General features: G+C 43.9%; 2 protein-coding genes across 2 annotated transcripts in view; both read right to left on the bottom strand.

Moving 5' to 3' along the window:
• Positions 1-1,779: 1,779 nt before the first annotated feature.
• Positions 1,780-27,489, bottom strand: part of AHCYL2 (adenosylhomocysteinase like 2) — a 198,520-nt gene continuing 172,810 nt past the window's right edge. The window contains exon 18 of the transcript XR_010090444.1: positions 1,780-1,789. The gene's annotated coding sequence lies outside the window, so the exon portion shown is untranslated. The remainder of the gene's footprint in view (positions 1,790-27,489) is intronic.
• Positions 18,333-25,733, bottom strand: SMKR1 (small lysine rich protein 1). The gene is made up of 2 exons (XM_063445473.1): positions 25,562-25,733; positions 18,333-18,750 (listed from the first exon to the last, which is right to left on the bottom strand). The coding sequence occupies exons 1-2, from the start codon at positions 25,562-25,564 to the stop codon at positions 18,511-18,513; spliced, it is 243 nt and encodes an 80-aa protein (XP_063301543.1). The 5' UTR covers positions 25,565-25,733; the 3' UTR covers positions 18,333-18,510.

The following is a 27,489-nucleotide window of genomic DNA, read 5'->3' on the forward strand; positions in this document are numbered from 1 at the left end:
TGTTGCGTTTTTTTATCGAGATTAATATCTAAAATCAAGGATTTATTTACGTTTAATTTGTAATTTGATATGTGACTGTACTGATCAATTTCATGCATAATATGTTCCAATGAACTCTTAGGATTAGTCACAGTGATTAGAATATCGTCAGCATATAAACTGATCTTTTGATCTTCATCCATTATTTTATAGCCTTTAATCTTGTTGTTGTTTCTAATATTTTCAGCTAATGGTTCAATAGACAGTAAATAAAGTAATGGTGAAAGTGGGCATCCTTGCCGAGTCCCATTTTTAAGTTGGAACCATGGGGCAATCATATTAGGTCCTATAGTACGTGCAACTGGGTTTACATAGAGAGCCATAATGGCTTTCTTAATCCAGCCTTCAAATCCATAGTGTGATAAAACAGCTTCTAGGTATTTCCAGCTGACTCTGTCAAATGCTTTTTCAGCATCAATCGACAGAGTCAGAACTGGAATCCCATTTCTGTTTGCATCATCTAAGACGTTTATAATTCTTCTCGTACTTGTATAAGAATTTCTACCTGGAACATATCCTATTTGATCTCTATGGATAATTGATGGAAGGAGTTTCTTTATTCTAGCAGCCCAAACTGAAGCATATAACTTAGTATCTACGTCTATTAAAGATATTGGTTGATAATTTTTAACATCAGTAGGGTTTTTATCATTTTTTAAAATTGGCAACATCTCTGCTGGAAGAACTCCTCTATTTGCAGCTGTGTTGAAAGCATTAGTCAAATGAGGACATAATAAATCTTTAAATGTTTTATAAAATAAATTGCTAAACGCATCAGGGCCTGGTGTTTTTGATCTTTCTAGCTCATTTATAACTCTCATAATCTTATCTATAGTTATGGTCTTATTTAATAATTCATCATCAGTTATTGTTAGTTGAAACTTATTTATACTTTCCAAGTATTTTTCAATATCATCATCTGTAGTAGTTTGAGGTATGTTGTATAAATTACTATATAATTCATTGAAGTGTTTTCCTATTTCTCTAGGAGTTATTGCTGTTTTTCCATTGTGTATTAATTTTTCCACTTTGTTTTGTCCTTTTTGTTTTCTAAGTTTTTGGGACAGAATTTTATCGGCTCTATTACCTTTAGAGTAATATTTAAGTTTTAATCTGTCCATGTTTTTTTTTTGTTTTTTTTTAATTCTTTATTTTTGTGAGTATCGGCAAACAATACAACATATTTTGTGATCAGCAGGTAAAACAGTTTTACAGTACTAAAATCTATTTTGCCACTTAGCGTAGTCTACTCAGTTTTATTTTTGGTATATGCGGGTTCACCCAGGTGGCCCTATCGGCGTTCCTGAAGATTGCAGCAGTGTGGGGCGATAAACTTGGGCCGTATGTGCCTTATGGCTGGAGGCACGTTATGGTTTTATTGGGTAGGGGAGCCCTTGGGTCCGGGTGTGGGTTCCCATTTTGTTTTGCTATATCTGAGGGTGGGAGTTATGCTCTGGGCGCCCGGAGGGCTACTATTTTTAAGCTAGTATGTCGCATGGTGTCGCTTGGGGGGTGCTATGGGGTTGAGCTAGGTCTAAGGCTTTCGGAGCCGGCAACATTAACCCCTTAAGGACACATGACGTGTGTGACATGTCATGATTCCCTTTTATTCCAGAAGTTTGGTCCTTAAGGGGTTAAATAACAGATATAAAACATAACATAAACAAAAAGTAACAAACATAGACCACTTCCTTTCCCTGTTAAGTTAGAGAAGGAAGAAGGCAACAGGTATAGGGTTTTGTGAAAGGCAAAACTCAGTCCCTAGGTTCAGGGTGGCTGTGCTGCTGTCGTGGGTGCTCCCCCTCTTGGCACGAATGGAGTAATGTCCGCCACATTCCAGGCTGGGTGGGTTGTGACCTGTGGCTGTGCTGTCGGTAGGCCGAGGGCATGCAGGAAAGTAGAGGCTTCGGCCGGGTGTGAGATAGCGTGTGTTTTCCCTGCCTTATGAGCAAGTAGTCTGCGGGGGCCCCACTTGTAGGTAATGGATTTATCCTGAAGCACTTGGGTTATGGGCTTGAGAGAGCGCCGCCAGGACAGGGTATATCTGGAGAAGTCCCGATAAAATGCCAGCTGGTCGCCCTCAAAGGGCACCGTGGGAGTACCTCGTACAGCCCCCATAATGATGCCACGGTCCGCGTCACGTACCAGTTTAAGCAGTACTTCCTTAGGCGTCTCCTGGGGTGCAGCGGCAGGTCTATTAAGCCTGTAGCAAGAGTCCACTATTATCTGTTTAGAGTGCTTGGGCATTAGGAGGGTGGCAAGGAGTCTCCTGCAGTAGTGGGGGAGTTCTGTGTCAGTTACAGTCTCTGGGATGCCTTTTATACGTAGGTTGCGTGCCCTGGCCTTGTCCTCTAGGTTAGCCAATTGGGCTTGCTGAGCAGCGCTTTGTTTCTGCAGTGCTTCAATGGCAGCATCTGTGGCTGTCTGAGCGAGCGCGTGGCCTGCCATACCATCCTCCATCTTGTGCATGCGGGTGGTGAGCATGGATACCTCCTCCCGTATCGGCGCCAAGTCCGCCTTGAACATAGCTTGGATCTCTGCTACCAGGGCTTTGATATCTGCCCTCGTGGCCGGAGCAGAGTCCCCCAGCGCTGTGGTCGCCCTCGGCTCCGTTCGTCTCCTCGGCGGAGGGGAGAGGTCATCAGCCGTGTTGCTGTCCTCGTCCGAGGACAGATGCGTGTGGGCCGCTGCGGGCGCCATCTTGGTGTGTGTCGGCCTCGCTGCAGTCAGCATGTAAGTGCCGATATCCTGAGAACCCGAGCCCGGGTCTGGACGCAGCTTCTTGCTTTTTTTCCCCATGTTGTCGGACACCAGACTGCTTCCAGTGGAGGTCTAGTTGCGGGGTATACTCGGGGTTTGCTGTCTTTTTCTCGGGCTGAGTAGCGGAGCAGCTCCGAGACGCGTCTAGCTCGTTTGGGCGCCGGCTCCGCCCCTCTCTATTCCGAGCTTTTTTAACTCTGATCTGTCCATGTTTTTGACAGTTCTTTCTATTAATTTTTGCTTTATGTTTTCTTTAAATACTGATATTTTTTTTATAAATTTCAGGGTATGGAGATTGTTTAATAATATACCGTATATTTAGTATAAGCCGAGTTTTTCAGCACATTTTTTGTGCTGAAAAAACCCAACTCGGCTTATACTCGAGTCAGAGTCTGTATTATGGCAATTTGCATTGCCATAATACAGATCGGGGGAGAGGGGGGCTGGCAGAGCTGTACTTACCTGTCCTGCAGCTCCTGTCAGCTCTCTCCTCCTCCGCGCCGTCCGTTCAGCACCTCGGTCAGCTCCCAGTGTAAGTCTCTTACACTGGGAGCTGACAGAGGGAGCTGCACAGACCGTGCGGAGGAGGAGGGATCTGACAGGAGCTGCAGGACAGGTAAGTACAGCTCTGCCAGCCCCCCTCTCCCCCCCCACTGAACTGCCAATGACACTGGACCACCAGGGAAGGAGCCCCCCTCCCTGCTATGTATCAAGCAGGGAGGGGGGACGAAAAAAATATATAATAAAAAAATAAATAATAATAATTCAATTAAATAATAAATAATAATAAAAAATATATAATAATATTAAAAAATAAAAAATAATTAATAAAATAATTAATAATATATCAAAATGCCCACCCCCACAACACATACACAAACACACACTGCATCACACACACTCACACTTCATTCATATACACACACTGCACTCACACACACACTGCACTCACACACACTGCACTCATACACACACACTGCACTCACACACACACTGCACTCACACACACTGCACTCATACACACAAACTGCACTCATACACACACTGCACTCATACACACACTGCACTCACACACACACTGCATTCATACACGCACTGCACTCATACACTGCACTCATACGCACACACTGCATTCATTATATACACACACTGTAAATAAATATTCAATTAATATAATTTTTTTAGGATCTAATTTTATTTAGAAATTTACCAGTAGCTGCTGCATTTCCCGCCCTAGTCTTATACTCGAGTCAATAAGTTTTCCCAGTCTTTTTGGGTAAAATTAGGGGCCTCGGCTTATATTCGGGTCGGCTTATACTCGAGTATATACGGTAAGTCATATTTCTTAATTCAGTATGTAAGTAAGAGAGTAATATTTTTTGATCAACTTGACTTTGTCATTTGATAAAATGGCTCCTTATTACAGCCTTAAAGGCGCACCACAAAATAGATGGTTCAGTATTTTCTGAAATATTTTCTTTAAAATAATTTTTTATATTATTTTCTATATAGGTTTTATTTATTTCAGAACAAAGCAAGTTATCACTTAAGCGCCAAGTATATGTTTCTCTTTTGGTTATACAGAGACCTATTTCACACAGCACACCATTATGATCCGTCCATACTATTTCATTAATGTTTTTTTTTTTAATCGTATCAATAATACTTGGATCCACCCAAATCATATCTAATCTTGAATACGAAAAATTAACTTTGGAAAAATACGTATAGTCTCTCTCATTAGGGTTATAAATTCTCCAAATGTCAAATAAGTTGTATTCATCTTTAATCTTCCTTAAAGCTTTGGCTTGTTTTATCACCATTTGATTTAAATTATTTCCTTTCATTAATTTTTTGTCTATCTGTGGATCCAATACAGCATTGAAGTCACCTGCTAATATTAACTTTCCCACTTTAATTTTGTCTACTTTTTCTAATATGGTTTTTAAATAAGAAGCTGGTGAGTAATTTGGAAGATATATATTACATAATGTAAAAAGTATGGAATACATTTTACATATTATACATATTATAATCAAAAAATCTGCCTTTAACATCTTGTACTTGATGAATAATTTCAACTTTGATTTTTTTCTCCAAATACTATAGCTACTCCACATTTTTTTTTAATCTTTATTAGAGGCATGGATTATAAGCGGAAATCTTATTCCTCCCCAATTTTGTTTATCTGTTTGCCTCCAATGGGTTTCTTGTAGAAATATAAAATTTAATTGTTTTTCACTTAAATATTTATATAGTAGAGCTCTTTTTGCTATAGTATTCATACCTTGAACATTGAGTGTGAGCATTTTTATCATATTATTTCTCTAAACATCTTTGCATCCTTCTCCACCCCATAATCTCTAATATCTTTCGCCATTGCTGCAAAAACATACACATAGTAACACAAAAAACATAAATTTAAAATCCTCCCTTCTTAGCACAAAGACTGTACATTTTCATTTAGAAGATCAGTCTTTACTGTGTCTTTAAACCATGCCAAAATGATGCTATTTAAGATTTTACCCCAAGAATAAAATAAAAAAAATATTATTTTGAACGCATTATACCCCACTTTTTTCCTTTCATAAACGTATTTATTCTTAAAATATTTGTTATACATATTTCAACCAAAATGCAGACAAATTTAATCAATATTTACCATAATTTCAGTTACAAGTGTATTCAGTCTTATTATCTATTACTAGAATGTGAGTTTCTTTAATTTGAACTATGTGCAAATAGTGTTTATTGAACTATCATTCTTAATTATAGGTCGCATTTGTATTGATGTCTATATGTGTGTTTTCCTTTTCACACCTCCCTTCCTTTATTATTTGTATACCTTTAATAAATTATTATCCCAACAAATTACTCTTGTGTTTATTTTCTATATTGGTGTAAGCTTATAAGCTATGCAAGTGAAGTTTTACATGTGAAGATTTCAAATCAAACCTATTACTTAATTGTGTCTAAATTAAAAGGTCCCTTTACCCATAAGTAAGCAAAAAAAAAAAAAATACTTTATGTCTTCTGTCGCAACAGTCTTTTTATCTTTCTTCTTTAATACTGGTTAACCAGCTTTTTGCTTCATTTAAGTCCGAAAATTTTTTATTTTCTTGTTTCCAGATGAACTTTAACCCCTTAAGGACCAAACTTCTAGAATAAAAGGGAATCATGACATGTCACACATGTCATGTGTCCTTAAGGGGTTAAAGATGCCGGAAGGCCTCATTGAAATCTGATGTTAGTTTCTTTTTTCTTTTCCATAACCCCTTAAGGACACAACTTCTGGAATAAAAGGGAATCATGACGGAATATATTCGTCATCTGTCCTTAAGGGGATAGTGGTTGCCATTTTAGTTGCCATTTTGTTTCTTAACAACTACTTCATAGGAACTTCTAATTGAATAATCTACCTTATTGTTAACCAACATCACTTTTGTTTTGAGTGTTTAGATTGGTTAGTTTGATCATATGCCTTAAATGTTGCTTTGAAGAAAAAAAAAAGAGATTATTTTCAACGTTTTTTTTCAGCAATTGAACAGTCAAGCAGATAGAAAATTTCGAGTTTCGATTATTACCAATCACCTCTTGCCATATATGCAGACTTTATCTCAAGCCTATATTTATATGCAGATGTATTGATATATTGATATGTTGCAGTATATTAAGTGGTACTCACAATTTTTCCTGTAGCCCTTTAAAGATTTCTGAGGGTTTTCTCCTTTTTTTTTTTTTTTCCTCTCCTCACTTGTGCGAAAGGAAACCCCTTCTGTTTTAAGTATAAGAAAGCTCTGCACTCAGCGGATCTCCACTCCGTCAACACCCATCAGCGCGTGTCAATATGCGCATCAAGCGCCACTGTATTGTCACACTAGCTCTCCCATCCTCCAAGATTCCCCAACACCCAGCCGGACAATATTAGCGCGGCAGCGTGGTTAACTTGTCTCCACGGCCGTTCTCTTCATCTCTGTTCCGGACACACCCACCTCTAGCACGTGTGACGTCTCACGTCATCGCGTACCACCCACCGCCCATCCCTAAAACACATGTACCAGTTTTATGCAATAGCTGCACAGTTATATATTTTTATGTATTTTATTGTATTTTGCTACCATGTGGCTAATAGAGTTTTGCCTCTGTCCTTGGAGATAATTGGATTACATCCCAGGATAGAAGACTCTGTGAAACTGGTTTTGGGCAGAAAAGCCATGCTTCATTTGGTCAAATAGGACTTTGCCTTAACTTTTTTTTTTTGGTAAATATACTTTTTATTCGTTTTTCTTTCAGCAATGTACAATGAGGCTCGCAGGCCTCAGTTTCGCATGTATTCATATGACTTAGGGTTGTAGTAAGTTAAGTTTATGCATAGATATGTTTGGGCTCGCAGGTCCACGAGTATGATGGACACGCAGGTCCCTTACATTTTATTTTCAGGAGTGTAAACCCGTGTATCCCGACCTTTGATCTGGGTCTCTATCTTCGTGTTCCCTTCCAGAGATCTCTCTTTCTTTCTTTCCTCGGTAGTCTACTGGAAGATAGCCCTCCCCACCTGTCCCCTGTCTTTTCTTTTGGGCTCCCGGACCCTGTGGCCGCCTGGCTCACTTGGGTCCTCGTGAAGGTTCTGTGTGTGGGGTTTGTCAGTGCGGCTCTAGCCGTGGTTCTCGTGTGTTTTCCTATTGTGTTCGGTCTCATCCCCTTCTTCCCACCCGTGTCTGCGCCCGTTTTTTTGTCATTTATGTGACCCTGTCGGCCTGTAACCTTCTGGGGTGTAGTCGGGCTAACCGGTCCCTGTGTTGGCTGGTCTATGCCGGTCGGGTTTCCTTCCCCTTGTCTGCCCTGGTTCTGTTGTCTGTTTCGGGATTCTCCTTTTTATTTTCCTGTATTTTGTCTGCTGACAGTGTATTGTGAGTTTCTAGTCTAGTGTGTCCTATTGGTTGCGTTTGACAAGTTTTAACCTTGGGGATAGTGGGGACGGGTAGTAGTGTGGGAGGGGGTGGGGGAGAGGGGAGTGGCGGTAGTGGGTGGTCAGTATCTGTCGTCTAGTTGGTCTGTCGGAGACTCTGTTGGAAGTCTTCCTTTGCCGTCTCTAGGATCCAGTGTGTCCATATGTCTGTGTATTTCGTGGGGGTTGCCGAGGCTGTCATGTTCAGCTCCTCTATAGATCTGAGCTCCTCCATCTGGTCGAACCAGGCTTTAAGAGGGGGGGTTATCTTTTGTTTCCAAAATTGGGGGAGGAGTTGTTTAGCCACGTTTAGTATTCTAACCGTCATGGTTTTCTTATACTTTAATCTCGGGATGGGTGTATAATATAGTAGCATTTCAGCCGGTCCCAGGGGGGGGTGCATCCGAGAACTTCTCCAATATCTTGTGTATCCCTGTCCAGTAGGGTTTGATCATGTCACATTCCCACCAGATGTGTCATGTGGTGCCCACCTCTCTCTCACATCTCCAGCACATCTCTGTGTGGTCTGTGTCGATTTTGTGCATTAGGTATGGTGTTTTGTACCAATGTGTCAGTAGTTTATAGGCTGTCTCTTGGGTTCTGCTGTGTGTCGAGCAGTGGTGTGTGAAGTAGCAGATGGAGTCCCTCCATCTGTCTATGGCCGTCTCCCATTTTCCCATGAATAGGGGTTTCTCGGTGGAGGTCCCTGTTTGAAGTGTGGAGTATAATAGGGAGATTTTGTCCGAGATTGGGTCTGGGTGTTGGCATAGTTGTTCAAATGTGGTTCGATCTCTATTGAGTACTGGTCCCTGTGGGAAGGTATGGACATATTTGGTCAGTTGAGCATATTTGAAGTGATGCATGAATGTCGGGGGTGTCTCTCCCATTAGGTCCGTGAGTGGCCTGCATTTCCTCCCCCAATGATGTGGTGTAGGCATGGGGAGGGGGCTGGGAGGATACCTCTAAACGCTTTCGTATCTAATCCCGGTTGGAAGTCATCATTATGGGTCAGCGGTAGGAGTGGGGAAGGGTATGGTGCCAGGTTCCCTGCTCTTGCAGCCATCCTCCACACGCCTAGTGTGTGTTTCGTGTATATAGACATGCCCTCCCTGCCCTTGGGGTCTCGGTCCCAGGGTAGCTCTGAGATCGGTCTACCAGCCTCCGTCTCCTCTACCGTCTTCCATAGCTTGTGTACTCCCTCTTTTGTCCATTCTACCACCCTCTGGAGGTGTGTGGCCACATAGTAAAGGTGAAAATCTGGGAGGGCTAGACCCCCTCTGTCTTTGGGTTGCATAAGTGTGGTTAACCTTATTCGGGGTCTGCGGTTGTTCCATATATAGTGAGTCATTGCAGTGTTAAGGGTAGTAAAGAGGGTTTTGGGTATCGTAATAGGTATCGTCTGAAAGAGATATATAATAGGCGCGGGAGAAAGTTCATCTTAATTACCTGGACTCTTCCCAACCACGATATGTGTGGGAACGACCAGTCTCTCATTTCCCTCTGGAACGTCTGTAGCATGTCTGCAAAGTTTTCTCGGAACATATCTCAGCTCTTTTTGGTCAGCCAGATTCCTAAGTATCTGATCTGATGGTCGGACATTTGGAAGGGAAAGCTATGCCGTAGGGGGACGGCCCTTGCCGACGGAATATTTACATTGAGTATGTATGACTTGGTGTGGTTTATTTTGAGGTCGGCTATATGTCCGAACGTCTGAAGGGCCCTCACTATGTTGGGGAGGGAAATCTCTGGGTTTGTCACCACGAACAAATGCGACGACCTTGTGGTGTACGTTGCTGGTCTGTAGGCCAGTGATGTCGTTGTCATGGCGGATGTGGGTCAGGAATGACTCCAAGGCCAGCACGAACAGTAGCGGCGAAAAGGGACAGCCCTGTCTGGTGCCGTTTCTTATAGGGAATGCATCGGTGAATGCCCCATTGACCACTACGCGCGCCGTAGGTTCATGATACAACGCCTCTATCCAGCGTCGTAGGTGTGTTCCCAGCCCTATATGTTGTAGGATTTCGAATAGATAAGTCCATTGAACCCTGTCGAATGCCTTCTCTGCGTCTGTTGACAGCAGGAGAAGGCCTCTCTTGTCCCCTCCCCTCCCATGCATGAGGGCCAGTGTTCGAATAGTGTTGTCTCTTGCTTCGTGTCCCGTTACGAATCCCACTTGGTCTGGGTGGACCAATGAGGGGAAATGGGTCATCAGCCGCGTCGCCAGGATTTTGGAGAGTAACTTTATGTCACAGTTTATAAGCGAAATCGGTCTGTAATTCCCGCAATATTCGCTATCCTTGCCTTCCTTGGGGATGATAGTGATATGGGCTGTCAGGGCTTGTTTGGGGATGTGGTGGCCTTCCCTTATTGCATTGAATGCCTCCACCATCGGAGGGTAGAGGTCTTCTGCATAGTATTTGTACTCTTGCCCAATTTAGTTTGCTTGAGTGCCTGTGCGAGTTCCTCCATTGTAATTGGGTCATCTATTTGCATGGATATCTCCCTATCTAGAGTCGGCAGGGGGTGTTTTGCGAGATATGTCCGAATTGCCTCCTTTATTTGCACCTTCGCCGTTTCGGTTTGTGGTTGAGGCAGGGTATATAGATCTTGGTAGTAATCTCTGATTGTTGTCAGGATAACGGTTGGGAGGCGGTGTAGCTTTCCTCGTTTGTCTCTGATTCTGTCAATGTATGTTCACTGCCTTTGTTTCCTTGGCATTGTGGCCAGAAGCTTGCCACTCTTGTTTCCGTGTAAGGCAAAAAATGCCCTATGTCTAGCTACGTCTCTGTGGTGTTTAGAGTGGAGAAGGGTTGTTAGATCTCGTCTAAGCTGTAGGAGTCAGGCTTGGTCTTTGTGGGAGGTAGGAGTGGGTAAAGGTGGGAGGTAAGTGTAGGGATCAGTGGTGGAGGTTATTCTGTACCTCCCGAAATACCGTCACTACCAGGTGACGGTAAGGTGTAGGCGTCGGGGAGCTGTGACTCACCCCTGTGGTACCTGTGGCTTTGCTCACCTTCGGGTGACGCCCCTGCCTATGAGGCGGTGGGAGGACTACCGGGTGTCCTCTATGGTCTAAGGTAGCGTCTGGTTCCTCGTCCGTATGTATGGCTAGGCTCTGTGGTCGCCCCTGGCGGCTCAGTGGAGTTGGTATGGTGTCTACCTGTCGGTTTTCCTCGCCTAAATGTGTGGTGGCTCTAGGGCCTATATGGGTAGTGTTTGCTATGCTTCTATGGGTCTGTGTGTGTCGTCATTACCGAGGGTTGGTATAGCTCTCAAGTCGTCAACTTAAACATGTGAAAAACATAACATTTTCAGAACAATAACAGTTAACATTCTCTCAGTTGGAGATCAGAACAGTTCGCCCCATTCCCCCCCCCCCCACCCCCCCCGTGGGGGCCCCTTCCCATTGGATTCCCTACCGTGTCCTCCCCAGTAGAGTGCGTAGTTTCCCCCACCTCCCTTCCATGTACCATTGGGTGTCTCTAGGCCTTGGTTGCTGATTTGCAGGTCCCCCCTGAGAAGAGAGAAGGAAAAAAAAAGGAGGGGGTGGGGGTGGCGGGGGGAGGGGGGGTATAACGTGTCCCTGTCCCCAGGCCAACCTCCCTGATCTGAGTGCTCGGTCGGGGTTATCTCTTGTGGTCTCTTCATACCCCCACTCCGTCTCCCCTCCCAGGGGCAGCTTGTTCCTCTTTAATGGTAGGACTTGTTGCCCAGGTGCCCTTAGCCCCCCCAATCTCCCCTCCCCGGGTGAGCCTCACCGGCGTTGCCCCTGCTTATTCCCGGAGATCGTTGCAAGTCGGGTAAGCTCCGGCGGCGAGGCTCAGCCTGGGAGCCAGGCCCTCTCCCCCTCCTTCTCCCCCCAGTGAGTTGGGTTGCCACTGGTCCCTGGTCTCTACTTGCCTAGAGAGCCCCCGCTTCCCCTCATTCTCCCCCCCCAGCCTTCCCTCAGATCTCCCTCCCTTCACTGTAGGTGGTAAGGATGCAGGCAGGTAGTTCAGTCCCTGGTTCCATGTGCCCATCGTTCAGGTACCACATTCCCCCACCCCCCAGTCCGCTAGTCTGCTCCCCGGCAGATGTCTGTGTAAGGAGGTATACTTGCGGTTAGTAAGAGGGTTCGGTGCTTCTGTACCGGGTCCTCTGGCCCCATCGTCCTTAATTGCTCAGTCTCTTGGGAGGGACGGTGTCTGTGCCTTAGGCTTGTGATTCATGGGCCCCCCGGGGTTCTCGTGGTGTATGAGGCTGTCACATGTTGGCGCCCAACGTGCGGGTGGTCTGTTGTCTCGTCCGTCTTGGTCGAGCTGTCTGCGGAGCCTGATGTTGCGTTTCTGGCAGGAAGGTGTAGTATGCCAGCGGGTCTGGCCATCTCATTTGTATCGGATGCAGTTGCAGCTCTTTTTGTAGATCACCCAGATTTCCTTCGGTGCGCACGCTGAAGGGGCCTTTAAGGGTTGTTACCTGTAGGCCCGTAGGAAAATTCCAGCGGTATCTTATCTTATTAACTTGTAGGGCCCTGGTAAGAGGGCGCATGGCCCGTCTATAGGCTAGCGTCACTGGAGATAGATCCGGGTACAGCTGAATATCTGCGCCCCTGTAAATGACTTGTTTAGCGTCTCTCGCCTTTTTCAAGATGTCTTCCTTTGTTGGGAAGTGACTTAAACAGCATATGACATCCCTTGGTGGGGATTCAGGTGGGCCCCGCGGACGCAGGGCTCTATGCGCCCTGATGAATTCGATGGGTGTGCTTATTTGCCGTTGCAGGAGAGTGTTAAATAGTTCAGTTAGTGTGTCTGTGATCGCTGCTTGCTGATTCAGGTCTTCAGGTAGGCCTCTGACCCTTATGTTTATTCTTCTTCCTCTGTTGTCCAGATCTTCAACATGTAGTGCCATTTGGCGTAATTGTGCTTCTCGTGCTTGTATGATGTTGGTATTCGCAGACTGTGCCGTTGCCATGTGGTCACAGTCTGCCTCAAGCTGAGCTAGCCTGTGTTGCATGCCCTGAATATCCTCCCTGAGAGTATGCAGCTCCCCAGTAATAGATTTGTGCAGCGCCGCGTTTGCTTCCTTCAGATCCATTTTGGTGGCCAGATTGTGAAGAAGGGCCATCCATTCCGGTTGCTGCTGCTGTGTATTTGGGGCTTGCTGGGTGCTAGAAGGTAAGCTGCTGCCTGGGGAGGCTGGGCGGGAAAGGCCAGAGGCCTCCGAGTCTGTTGAGGCCTGGGAGGTTTGATCTACTTGTGCGGTAAGGAATTGGAGCATTCCCGCCGGTTGGGACCCTCGGGGGTGTTGGTCAGGTGGCTGCCCTGTGCAGGCTTGTGTACCTATGTCTGGCAGGTCGGGTGCTGGTTAGGCGAGTACTCGTTGTGAGCCAGCAGGGAGCTCTCCGTCTACGCCGCCATTTCGTCCGGCGTCCAGGCCACGCCCCCTTCCCTTAACTTTTTAACCCCTGAACCGATTGCCCTGATTTTTGAGTGTGTATATTTCAAGCATGCTGATTCTGAAAATGTATGTTTTATGTGAATGGCATGTATATTTTGGAAGTTATTAATATTTTGTAAAAATTGTATTTCTTTGCCTGTGATAATTATATTACCCATTGTGTTCAGTAATCATATCACAGGCAGAGGGGAGGATTTTGTGTGGGAGTGTCTGAGTGTATTGTTCGGATTGATTGGTTGTATTTCAAAACCCTGTGGGCAGTACTATGTTTGTGGATTGTGAATAAAAGAGGCTGTATGTGCCAGTACAGTCAGTTCTGCTTGACCTCAAAACAAAGTGTCGTCTCGTTATTGGGGGAATTGGATTGTATGCTGATTGCCAGGAGTGTAAGCTGATTGTATGCTTTTCCTGTTCAGCTGTTTACAGCATTCATATGCTTGAGAGCAATCATATGCTTCTTTGGTTCGGTGGTTGTGGTGTCTGCTGCAGTGCTTGGAGCATCCTTCAACGGAGGTACCCAGTCGGGATGCCCGTCGATCCGTTACAGTGTACCTACCATATTTGGGTACATCCAGGAATTGGGGAAAAGTATGTACATTATAATTATGTTAACTGTTAAGCTAAGGGGAGGAGATGTGTGGGAGGTAACGTCTATGTGATTGGTTACTGTAGTAATTATGGTGAATACCTCCCTTGCATGGGAGAGTCCCATAATAGCAGGAATTGTGTCATTAAAGTTCAGTTCTACTCCTGATACTGTGTGTCATCCAGTGATTGGGAAAGGTGATGGGATATTATTGGTTTGCCTGGCAGAATGTGCTTGCTACCCTATTGAATTTACTACTTGTTCCTGCATTATTCTAATATACCAGTGGAGTTAAGCTGTGGGAAATCAGCTCTCCGCTACAACGAGTATGTTTCATGGGGAGCAGAATAAAAAGTATAGTGTGATGTATTTTTATGCTGGGCTCTCCATATATCGATCAAACTACTGGAGTCTATAAATCTCTTCAACAGTCTTTTGTGTCCACCTATGTGATTGAATCATGCCCAGCTCAGATCTCCTAGCAGCCTGTGGAGACAGTACCACGTTGCAGTCACCTCTCAGGGGGACCACTAACTCTCCCAGGCTGTCCCAAAACATTCTGTCTGCATTGTTTGGTGCATATATGTTTAATAAGGGAAGGGTCTGTGACCCTAAAGTGCTCTTGAGGCATATGTATCTCATCTCTGGGTCAGTCTGAACCCATGTGATCTGATACTTGCAGTTCTTGTGTAGGATTATATCAACCCCATTATGTTTGTGAAATGCCCTGGAGGTAAATTTGGGAGGTTTTAGGTTGATGTGATTCCTGAGTTCAGGTAATATCGACTTTTATCCTTTTGAGTTCCCTAAATAACAGATGTCTTTTCTCTGGGGAATTTAAGTTCTTGGTGGTAAGTGAGACTTTCTTCAAAGTCATAAAACCAACTAACTATGAAAGAAAAATTTTGGTGCAATATCGTACTGTTTTAGGATCCTACGAGGGCAAACGAGACCATCTCCAGAGGATTACCCATCACGTTGTTAGAAAAAACTGGAAGAGGGGATTAAAAAAAACCAAAAAAAACACACAACTAAAAGAATGTATTTACATATTAAACAGAGCCAGCCAAATGGAATGTATGGACGTGTCAGGGAGGACATTAGTGGTACAGTATAGTTCAAGATAAATTTTGATATCCTCCAGAACCTTAAGATTAGTCAATAAATATTTATTCAAGGTCAACACTCCACCTAGATAGGAACTGTTCAGAGAGTTGAAGAATGACTTACTTGATTGAGTAATGAAACTAAAGATCACTGCTTGCGCCATACATATTGATTAAAGTGATTTAGAGTTGTTGATATAACACTGCATAAGATTCCATTGGGTCAGGTACTTGATTCCCTGCTCCAGAATCGCCATTCTTTCCACAATGTTTCTCTGTATGATGAGGCGAATTGGGAAGCCTCATTTGTATGGAACACTTTCGTCCCTCAGGGCTTTAGTAATAGTACACACGTTAATGGCAGGTAAGCCCAGCATGAATGCAGACCAGACTGCCTGTCCATCATGCAGACAGGCCCACTGAGGGCAGACCATGAAGGCAGCACCATTTCAGTACTTTCTGCAGGATTCTAGTGCCTTAATCATAGTGAGTGCGACTATTGATGCGCTCGTACTATGAATGTTGAGGACATGAGGGAGCTAAGGTGGGACAGGACCAGAAAATGTAACTGTCCCGCCAAATTTGGGATGGTTGGGATAAGCACATGATAACTGGATGGTACCAAGTGAGATGAGATGTGCCTATTTGGTTGAACTAACTGAATTCAATATTAATCTCTGCTTTAGCAAATATGAGAATTGCAAACTAGACTATTTTAACCGAATTCTGCTAATCCACACAAAAGTCCTTAATGAATAACATTAATAACCCATCTGTAGTTTCTCTTTCCTTGAGGCTATTACTCGCTTTTCTTTCTTGTTCTTTAGCCCATTAGTTTACCTGCAGTCTGTCAATCATTCTTGTAGTTAAATGTCACCAGCATCTGGTCTTATTGTTTCTTATTTGCGTTCCACTGACTAGAATTGTTTTCTTGTCCGGTCTTGTTCTATAATGTCTGGTTTAGCTTTGTTCAAGCCTTGCCTAATGTTAGCTTGAAAAAGACCTCTTAGGAGGTCGAAACGTTGCTGTTCTTTTTAACAAAGAAAAGAGAACAAAACAAGCTAGATAGGGAATTAAAGAGGTCTAAGTAATACCCCCTTCATTATTCAGTTAAAATAATAAAGCAGGGTGGCTAGACCGGCAAGCCGATATTCGTCGAAACGCGCGTCGGGACGTTATTAGCAGAGGGTGGAAGGGGTTGACAGGGGATTATGCTGCAGCCAATACTTTATTCCCGGTCTAGCCACCCTGCTTCATTATTTTAGCTGATTCTTAGATATGTAGCCACTGGGTAGTTTTGGCTACATTTCTTCTAACAGAGGGGAAGGAGATCTCGCTACCACGTTGGTACTGGGTGATGGGAGTTGGGGGACTAATTATCCTATCGAGTTTCCTGCATACTGATACTATATATATTTTTACCCTGTAAATCCTCGTGCCATAGGTGCTATTACCTGACAGGAGTAGCACTGTTTAGCTTGAATCTCTGTTTTGTTCACCCCTGTTCTTTACAGTGTTCAATATATAGGGATTTTAATCCTAGTTTAATTAAAAGTTATATTTTAAATTTATATCTTCCAGTCTATATGGGGTTGCATTAAAAATCTAAAAGCTGGAAGGGGGTATTACTCAGACCTATTTAATTCCCTATCTAGCTTTTTTAGTTCTCTTTTCTTTGTTAAAAAGAACAGCAACGTTTTGACCTCCTAAGAGGTCTTTTTCAAGCTAACATTACCCCCCATTAAGCATCAGCAACCTGACACACTCTCTCTACTTCCTTTCAAACTTAGTTGCTGTTCTTTTTGTTTCATTAAAACTGCCTGCGGCTTTAACCCCTTGAGTGCCTGGGGAACTTCCTTGTTGCCTTGTCGTTGTGGCCAGGGGCGGACTGACCGGTCGGGCACTTCGGACATGGTCCGAGGGCCCGGCCGGGAGGGGGGCCCGCCATCAGGGGGAGTTCCCCAGCACAGATGGAACCCGGCGCTGGAGAAAGGTAAGTGGCTGAAGGGGTTTTAACCCCTTCAGCCCAGCGGGAGGGAGGCCATGAGGGTGGGGGGGGGACCTTAGAACTACATAGTGCCAGGAAAACAGGTTTGTTTTACTGGCACTTTAGTGGTCCTTTGAGCTAAAGTTGTTCATATACCTATAGTATCCTTTTAAGACTATTCATTATGGAGCATTGGATCCTGCCTTAAAATAGGAGACAATAGTGATGAAATATTAAGGAATATCTTAATCCCAACTAATCCCTGGCACCTAGGAATTTTGCCTTTGCGCCTGGGATATGTGAGCCGTTTACCTCTGAGGCGGGCGGCAAGTTGGGGGATTATGGAGGTGGGCGGCATGCTGGGGGGTCGTGGAGGTATGCGGCTAGCTGCAAAATAGTAGGCGGGCGGAGAGGGAGCTGCGATGTCCCTGCTCTGCTCCCTTGCTCGCTGCTTAGTGAGACTGGGGCCTGTACTATTGCGTCATATTCCGGCTCCGGCCTTACTAGGCCGCGCATGGGGGAGCAGAGCAGGGACATCACAGCTAGCTGTCCGCCTCCACGACCCCCCAAGATGCCGCCCGCCTCCAAAATCCCCCAAATTGCCGCTCGCCTGCACAATCCCCAAGCATGCCACCCACTTGCACTGACCCCAGCTGGTCGCCCAGGTATTAATACAAGCAATAGGGTGTGAGTCTGTGTCAGTGTGTGAGTGTATGTCTGTCAGTGTGAGTGTATGGGTCTCTCATGAAGTGTGTGTATGGGTCTGTCTGTCATGGTATACATGTCTGTCTGTTTGTCATGGTATGTGTGTTGAGGTGACCAGACTTCTTCTGTTCGCAAGGGAATGGTGTTTATACTCACCTTTTATTCCCATATAGTACTGGTCTCCCCTCAACTGGCCCTGCCTCTATGGCCGAGATGATCAAGCTTGATGATCTCAGCCAATTCAATGTTTTCCCACAGGATTGGCTGCAAACCACTGCACCAATCAGCATCTCCTAATAGATATGCATTGAATCCATGCATCTCTATGGGGAACAATCAGTGCCTCCACTCAGAGCGTAAAGACACCTCTATTGACCATCTGAGTGACAGTCACTAGAAAGCAATGTAAACACTGCCTTTTCTTTGAAAGCTGTAATGGTCCTGGTGACTATCGTGTCCCTTTAAGAAATGTATTTTTGTCGTTGAATATAAAGCTATGTAAGTATGTTTTTTTTTTTTTTTTAAATCTGGCTCCTAGCTTTTTAAGCTGGCTCCTAGATTCAAAGTGAATTTGTCAAGCCCTGATGTAGGATTACATTATAATTATTTTTTATTACATCTCATAATCATTGACTACATTATCTATATAATGCAGAAAAAGTATTGGTACGCACCAAGATGGAACGTCAATTTAATCAAAGAACCAATCTTTACAGATGAAAAGCAATAAGTCCAAAATCTATGCAAAGAAAACCAACATATTTACACTGCTGCTGAAATCTACAATTTATTATTGCAGTAATTACGGAAATGGATTTTGGTATGGTGTTTGGCACCAAAGTCCCTTGCATCTAGGTGGCAATTAACAAGAATTAACAGTTTCTTAGTATTACTGTACATGAAAACTTCAGATGTTCAGAAAGATGGCATATTCAATATCTGTAGACTACTTTTTCTTTCCTTTCTTCCCCTTTTTTTTGGGTGCCCCAGGCCAGCTGAAGCCCCGGAATTCCAAACAGTCCACGGCATTATGGGAGATATAGTAAGCATTTAACATGGCAGCTGGACTGAGTATATCAACCTCTTGTTTGGGTGTTTTGCTTTTTTTTGACTTCTTAGATTTCTTAGACTTCTTGGCCTTGCCGGAGGATTTGCCGGAACCTTTGGATTTGGCACTTTTAGTAGGCTACAATGAAAACACAAAATGAAAAAGATGCATAGCAGTAATAGGTTGTTTTTTTTAAAAGTGATATATGGCACAATGGAATTTCTAGTTAGAAAATAAAAGTGAAAATTAAAGTGCTCCTTTAACTGGTTACTCCAACCAAAAACAGTGTTTTAGAAAAACAAACAGTAATTTGGAGGAAAGAAAAAAGACTTACCTTCAATACAACACTCGGACCAAGTTCTCCCTGCAGCCCAATCCTTCCCTTTGGTGATGTCACTCTCTAGAGAGAGACGTCCCGAAGGACAGGCTGAGGGGAGGAGTTGGGCATGCAGTGTGAGGATGTTGTGCCGCCATTGGTTATCTGTTGGCAGCCTGCTATGCATGCTCATGGCAGATGCCAAATATGCACATAATACACATGAGCCAACCCGGAACTCTTGTTCCTAATGACACTGCCAGAGGTGGAGTTACACCTCTAACAGCAAAGTTTTCTATCTTTGCGTGTGCAGTGTTTCATATTAAAACACTGCCCATACAGACTCCAAGCACCATGACCACTTCAAGTCACTTAAGTGGTCATGATGTTTGAAGTAACAGTCTAACTCATTTTTGGAAAAACCTCACTACTAATTAGTTTGTGATGCATTGCTATACACCACCAAAATGTTTAAAAATAAATTGGCCGCGGGCGGCGAGGGAGCAGTGGGCAGTGATCTCTCTACTCAGCTCCCTCACGCGCACAGCAGTGATGCTGGAGCCAGAATATGACGTCACTCCGGCTCCGGCATCACTAAGAGGCGCACGAGGGAGAAGAGCAGGGAGTTCACTGCTCCCTCGCCACCCGCACGCCAGCCGCTCAGCAGCTCCACTGGACCCCAGGGACTGCACAATCAGCCCAGCAGCCCCACTGGACCGCACGCTCAAACCAGCAGCCCTTACGGGGGGCTGGGTGAAGTAAAAAAAAAAAAAAAAATTGTATGTGTCTGTTAGTGAGTTTGTATGTGTTTGTGTGACTGTCAAATAGTATATGTGTGCTTGTCAGTGAGTGTGTGTGTGCATGCGTTTGTCAGTGAGAGTGTATGTGTGTCTGTCAAAGAGTATGTGTGTTTGTAAGTGAGAGTGAATGTGTATCTGAGTGTCAAGGTTTGTGTATGTGTCACTGTGTGTATCTAAGTGTGAATGTCAGTATGTGTATGTGCCCGTGTGCATCAGTGTGTTTGTATGTGCCTATGTCTATGTGTGTATGTCAGGGTGTGTACATGACAGTGTGTGTATGTGTCAATGTGTGTATCTGAGTTTGTGTATTTGTGGGTGCGAGTGTGTGTATATGTCACTGTGCGCATCTGAGTGTGTTTATCTGTGTGTATCTGTGTGCCACTATGTGACAGTGTGTGTATATCTGTGTGTCAGATACACACACACACACACAGATACATATAGTGGCACATAAAAACACAGATATACACACCTTGACGCATACAGGCACATACAAACACAGATATACACACTTTGACACACCGATACATACAAACACACAGATACACACTGTGTGTCAAGGTGTGTGTGTCTGTGTCAGTGTGTGTATCTGTGTGCATCTGTGTGTCAGATTCATACACACTGGCACATACAAACACAGATATACACACCTTGATACACAGACACATACAAACACAGATACACACTTTGACACACAGATACACCACACATTGACACACAGATATACACTACGTGTCAAGGTGTGGTGTATCTGTGTGCCACTATGTGCCAGTGTATGTGTGTATCTGTGTGTCAGATACATACACATTGACACACAGATACACACACTGGCACATACAAACACAGATTCACACACCTTGACACACAATGTCACATACCAAAAACTGCGCAATTGTGAAAACCACAAACCACAAGGGAAACGAGCGGCGCATGCCTCTCCTGGGTGGCAGCCATTTTGTATATATGAACGCCAACCAGGGGGGAGCATTTGTGGAATATGTCCTGGCACATTTGTTTCCCGAACGGGCCCCCCCCCCCCCCAGTGTCCTTTGGAATGTTCACGCCAATCAATTAGAACGTTCCCCAACTTGCAACATAGGTGCGAAACTGCAATAATTTACAACAAGTGTGAAATCGCAAGGGAAGTAACTAATGATTATGGTGGGTGGTCGCCGTTTGTATGGACGAACGCCGACCAGGGGGGGGCATTCATATCCCCAATGCAGACACTTTCCTTTCCTGGTTTTACACAGGGACTCCACGAACGGAGGAGGTTCGCACCGGACACCTTTGTTGAAGACCCTGGGATTGGTGTGGACATCCCTTTGGGGACAATGAGGGGAGGGGGGGGGGGGGGCGCATGGCAGGCTTTCTTTACCTGAGAACCCAGGAGGCGGGAGTCTTTCCCATGCTGGGACTCCCAGGTACAGAGTATCCTGGGAAGAAGACCCCCTGACACGGGAAGTGGGAAACCCTGCATTTGGGTGGCGGGAACTGGGGACAAAGGGACTGGATATCTTGTCACACGCAAAGGCCCCTGGGAGGGGACACTGAGGGCGTGAACAAGGGCGAAAGGGACTGGGGTTCCGGTTCTATTATATGATCCCTGGACGAGGAGGACCCTGGGAGGGGACATTGTCTGTATGAGTGATCCACCCTACAAAGTATAAAGCAAAGTGCGGTCAATAAAGTAGTTGTTGTACCCCAGGAAGTGTGTGTCGTCCAGTTATTGGGGGGGAAATGGGTCTGTGTGTTTATTAATAGTGGAGGTAACCAGCCGGGTTACTCAGGGTCTGCTACAGTTAGGAGATAACATTTGGCAATACATTAATATACATAGGCATATCATTTTAACCAGTGTCTCAAGCATCTTCAAAGAATGCCACAAACACAGTGACTGCTGGCATGTAACAGGCTAAATTGATATTTTTAAACAAGTGCTTTAAATTGGGATTCACATTTGGCTATTAAAACTATTAAGTCAGTTTATCTAGTAGTAAATATATGTTCCGGCAACAAAAACGTGACATTTACCCTACCAGTATACAGATGGCGTGCAAGAAAAGAAATAGGTGTGCCTTGGAATTTTTCTCACATTGCAATCTGTCTTGGTCCATAAATGTTGGAAACCATAGCTGTAGACAATAAACTAGTTAGGCTAATGCAGCTTTTATCTAACAAATTCGTAACATACGTCACCTAAATGAAAGCAGTCCACAAATAGCAGCTTTCATTATTGATGGTTATATCATATGTACAAGCAGAAGCACTATTGACTGCAGCCGCATTATTTGACAAAAGCAAATTCTAGGAACCCAAATACAACAAATTATAAATATATAGAGAGGTGTACATTTAAATGCCTACATTGTACCTATTTCCATATGAGACATGCTGTTGAAAAAATTGTTTTATTTATCTATGTTTTAAATATGAATCTGTTCTTTTCAGTTTAGTGTTACTCAGCAATCTAATGTTGAGTAGCAGAAACACATATTTCATTTGAAAAGTGGGAGGCACATATACAAACTGTTGTAATTCCTACACCGTTCACCTGATTTGGATGTAAATACCCTCAAATTAAAGCTGAAAGTCTGCAGTTAAAGCACATCTTGTTCATTTCATTTCAAATCCATTATGGTGGTGTATAGAGCCAAAACGATTACAATTGTGTCGATGTCCCAATATTTATGGACCTGACTGTACACTAACTCTGCTACACTTACAAGCACAATGTTATACATATACAGTTAATACTGAACACACAGAATAAAAGCTATATTTTATTGAGCTATCCTTTTTTTTAAAGGACCACTATAGGCACCCAGCCCACTTCAGCTCAATGAAGTGGGCTGGGTGCCAGGTCCCTCTAGAGAAACTGCTATGTTTCACTGAGGGTTAATCCAGCCTCTAGTGGTTGTCTCACTGACAGCCACCAGAGGCCGCTACCACGATTCTCACTGTGAAAATCACAGTGAGAAGATGCTGACGTCCATAGGAAAGCATTGAGTAATGCTTTCCTATGGGCGGTTTGAATGTGTGCGCGGCTCTTGCCGTGCATGCGCATTGGGCGCTGATGTCGGCAAGAGGAGGAGAGTTCCCCAGCGCCGAGGGGACTGAAGGGGGGGGGGGTGGGGGTGGGACCTAAGGAATACATAGTGCCAGGAAAACTAGTTTATTTTCCTGGCACTATAGTGGTCCTTTAAAGGGAAACTCCAGTGCCAGGAAAACACTGGAGGGTCCCTCTCCCTCCCACCCCCCAATCCCCGGTTACTGAAGGGGTGAAAACCCCTTCAGTCACTTACCTCAGGCAGCGACATGTCCCACGTCACTGCCTGCATCTCCCCCGCCGCTCCTCCTTCTTCCTCCGTCGGCCGGTGGGCGAGACTGATCCCGCCCACCGGCCGAGGAGTCCCAATGCGCATGCGCGGCAATGCCGCACATGCGCATTGGCGCACCCCATAGGAAAGCATTAAAAATGAATTTCAATGCTTCCCTATGGGGAATAGAGCGACGCTGGAGGTCCTCACACAGCGTGAGGACGTCCAGCGACGCTCTAGCACAAATAATCTGTGCTAGGGACCAGCAAGTTACCTCTAGTGGCTGTCTAGTAGACAGCCACTAGGGGAGGACTTAACCCTGCTAGGTAATTATTGCCGTTTATAAAAAACGGCAATAATTACACTTGCAGGGTTAAGGGTAGTGGGAGTTGGCACCCAGACCACTCCAATGAGCAGAAGTGGTCTGGGTGCCTGGAGTGTCCCTTTAAGTTACTATATTACAGCTGGCTTCACTGGGTCATAGTTACATAGGCTGAAAATAGACATGTGTCCATCAAGTTCAGCCTTCCTCACATTTGTTTTTTGCTGTTGATCTAAAAGGTAAAAAAAATAAATTAAAAAAAAAGCCAGTTTGAAAAAATCCCTCTTGACTCCAGAATGTCAGTCAGATTTATCTTTGGATCAAGAAGCTATTACCCTACAGTTGAGAAAAGTATAATTAAATAATTAAGTTAAGGTGTAATTAAAGGATCACTATAGGGTCAGGAACACAGACATGTATTCCTGACCCTATAGTGTTAACTATATGCCTCCATAAATATAGTAAAATTCTTACTGTATTTAAGCCTGAAGCTGTAATTCTGCATGCTGTTAGACTCAGAAAAACAAGCAGTCTGCTGAAATGTGGTAGCCTGATCCAATCACAGTGCTTCCCCATAGGATTGGCTGAGACTGACAAAGTAGATCAGTACCAGAGCCAGCATGATTCAAACACAGCCCTGGCCAATCAGCATCTCCTCACAGAGATGAATTGAATTAATGAATCTCTATGAGGAAAGTTCAGTGTCTGCATGCAGAGGGAGGAGATACTGAATCACAGGATGATGTGCACAGTGCCACCCTGTGCTCTGCTGACAGCAGATCTGAGTGGATGGAGGCATATTATGCCTCCATCAACTCTGAAGTTCCTCTGGTTCACTCTGAGTGACTGCAACTGGAGGTGTTGCTAGCTTTCAATGTAAACACTGTATTTTCTCAAAAAATACAGTGTTTACATGAGAAAGGCTGCAGGGAGCTATAGTTCTCACCTGAACAACCTCATTAAGCTGAAGTTGTTCAGGTGACTATAGTGTCCCTTTAAATATTCTGTTTTTGCAAGTATTCATCTGTTAAAACATCTGTAAAGATTCTGATAAAACTACTTCTTAAGGCTAAGAATTCCACAACCTTATTGTTCTTATGGTAAAAAAACACAAACATTTTTTTCCTAGACTAAATCTTCTTTCTTCCAGTCTAGTGAAAATAATTATTGCGCATTAGACTTCCCCATAGGAAAGCATTGAATCAATGCTTTGTTATGGGGAAAAATCTGAAGCTGGGGGTGCGTGAGGACATCCAGCTTCAGATACCGGACCAAAGAGCCCTCTAGTGGCTGTCTAATAAATCAGTTTTGTGCGTGCAATCTCAGCATCTGTACCTATAGCTTGGTGACACATTCTTCAATAGTAAAATTAATTCATTGACCTATTCTTCAATGACTTATGATTAAAATAAATCTAGTGCCATTAAAGTGTAAGCTCATGTGCGACGTCAAGGCAAGACCTCTTAGGTGGGTCCTACACTAACAATTCACCTTGCTGCTTTTAGCTAAAAGGTAAAATCTCTAATGAGAGAGAGAGGGATACGTTTCTAAACCCCTACATACTTGTTAACCCTTAATGGGGAACACGTGGGGTGGGCAGCAGCATTATAACATGGCTGTGTAATACAAAATTAAATACAAATAAACAAGAATAAGTCCTGCGCTCAAACTCCCACTACTCCTGGGTGGCAGCAAGGACTATAGTAAAATTTTACTTGTGGCTATAGTCATTGCTGCCTCCCAGGAGTAGTGGGAATTTAAGTACAGAGCTTAATTTTGTATGTTTCTTGCTTTTCAAATTTTTTTTTTTTTTACAGTTACTGTAAAAAGAAAATAGTGAGCGTGGACCTACGTGGTATCAAAGAGATTAGATGTAGATCAGATGCCTGGGAAATTTTACTACATTCCGATATAAGTATATTTAAAAGGCATTTTTAAAATACTGTTAAAAAAAAAGTTTTGAAAATCCACCATGAAGTGTATTTTTATACACATTAATTTACTTTATTTATCTTATGTAACATCCTTACCAAGAACACTATGCTGCAATTAGCAATAACCCACCCATCAATAAGTGAATTATTAATAGTGCACACAGCACTATAATCTCATACTTTCTATAAGCTGACTCTAACCTAACACCCTGGCAGCGAGCAGTGTAATACTGGTGTGTGCCTGGTGATGTTCTTACCATTATACCATGGAGGATTCACCCCCTGGGAGGGTATCCCTGTCTCCAGTGATTTCGATTGCAGCTCAAACCACAGCTATATTTACATCCTGCGTCGCCATGGAAACATAGAACCCTGAGACAGCGCGCACACTGCTGGTAACTGAGACGCGCCTTCTCGAACGGCGTTGCTAGGGGTAACGCGTCACATGACAGACTGAGCTCTGTCTCCCGCCATTTCCACAAGCCTATCACGTGGGAGGGTTTTCAATGTATAGTTTGTGTTATGATCAAGTTGGCAACCTAGGGACACGTCATAACGTATGTGAATGAGTCATGTATAACGTCTGGCCTGCATGCATTCACACTGACCATCAAACATGAAAGCATATGCAGTGACTGTTATAGATTCATTCATAGAATACAGCTCACTGACAAGGAAACCCTGCACAACCTTGGGACAGCACAAAAGGAATCTTGTATTGGTTCGTGTGGTCATTTTTTATATTAAAGACATTTATATCACATATAGGTTACTAAAATTTGAGCTAGGTTACTGAAGATACAACAAAAAGTAGCATTGTGCTTTATGCTAGGGTTTGCTACATTCAAATGTGTTAGTATTTGTATTTTCCATAAGAGCAACATTTAGATTTGATTCTTTAAAAAAGAAATAGTGCATCCCTGTGTGAACAGGAAATATTTGAATAACTGATGTTAAAGGAATACTCCAAACACCATAACCTCCCCGCCCCCAACCCATGTGCCTCCACTACCATTGCCCGGGTGGCATTTCCCAAGTATATCTCATTGGTTGAGGGACACCCAGATGTCCAGTATTTTGGTGGAGGCAGAAAGTGGAAGCCAGCAGATCCTAGGTAACAAATCAAACACTTAGAAAACCTTTTCACTTATTACAATGAGCACTTTTATTTTTTTATATATATATATGACTATATATAAAGTTAATCTTCGGTCTTTGCACTTGCTTTCTCACATTCTTTATTTGCCTAGTTATATATAATTTTTTTTATTTATTTTTTATTCTTTATTTTTGTTGCGCAGGTGAGTACAGAAATAACGACAAACGCCACAACAGCGTACCATGTGTATATAAACAGGCCAAACAGTGGCATAGACAATAGCACATTTTTTGTTTGCGAGTACAGGCTTATTTTAAAGATGAGCTTACTGCGTTAAGTTACATGCATAAAACCTAGGTATTGCAGGCTTTACATTTTAGTGCGATATGCTAGCTTAGACATCATGCTAAAGGCAGGTGTGGAGATAAATCGAGTCAGGCATACTGACGATATAGTGTAAAGGAGTGCGAGCTGGGTATCACACCATGTTTAGGCAGCTCCTAGGCATTTCTGCCTCATGTATATTATTAAGTATGAGAGTAAGCTAGTTTAATTTGCCAAGGGTTTAGTAGATTAGGCTATGCAATGTCTTGCTGCTGAGATGACAAAAGGGTAAATAGTGGTTTAACCGTGAGGTAATTATACTAGGCATACTGCCTATAGCTTAACTTTGGACGATCTGCAAAGGGCAGAGGGTCAGTACCCAGCCACCAGAGAGACATGCTCAGAGTTCAATGCGTGGGCCCCTGAGGAACCGGATCCATCACACGGTTCCCCACACCAAACAGTGCTTCCTCACCGGAATCCCGCGGCACAGCAGCAGGGCCGGTGCTAGGATTTTTAGTTACACAGGCGAAGATGCATTTTGGCGCCCCCAACCCTCATTAAAAAAAAAAAAATGCATCTTCACCTGTGTGTCTTTCCTCCCAAGCCACAGGCACACAGGCATCATTTTTCAGTCACACAGTCAAAGTCATACAGGTACACTGTCATACAAAGACAGAAATAATCATACAGAGACATACAGACACATACAGTCAGAGACATACAAGCAGAGATATACATGCATACAGAGACATGCAGGCA

The sequence above is a fragment of the Pelobates fuscus genome, chromosome 3 (genome assembly GCF_036172605.1).
Source record: "Pelobates fuscus isolate aPelFus1 chromosome 3, aPelFus1.pri, whole genome shotgun sequence".
Classification (NCBI taxonomy): Eukaryota; Metazoa; Chordata; class Amphibia; order Anura; family Pelobatidae; genus Pelobates; species Pelobates fuscus.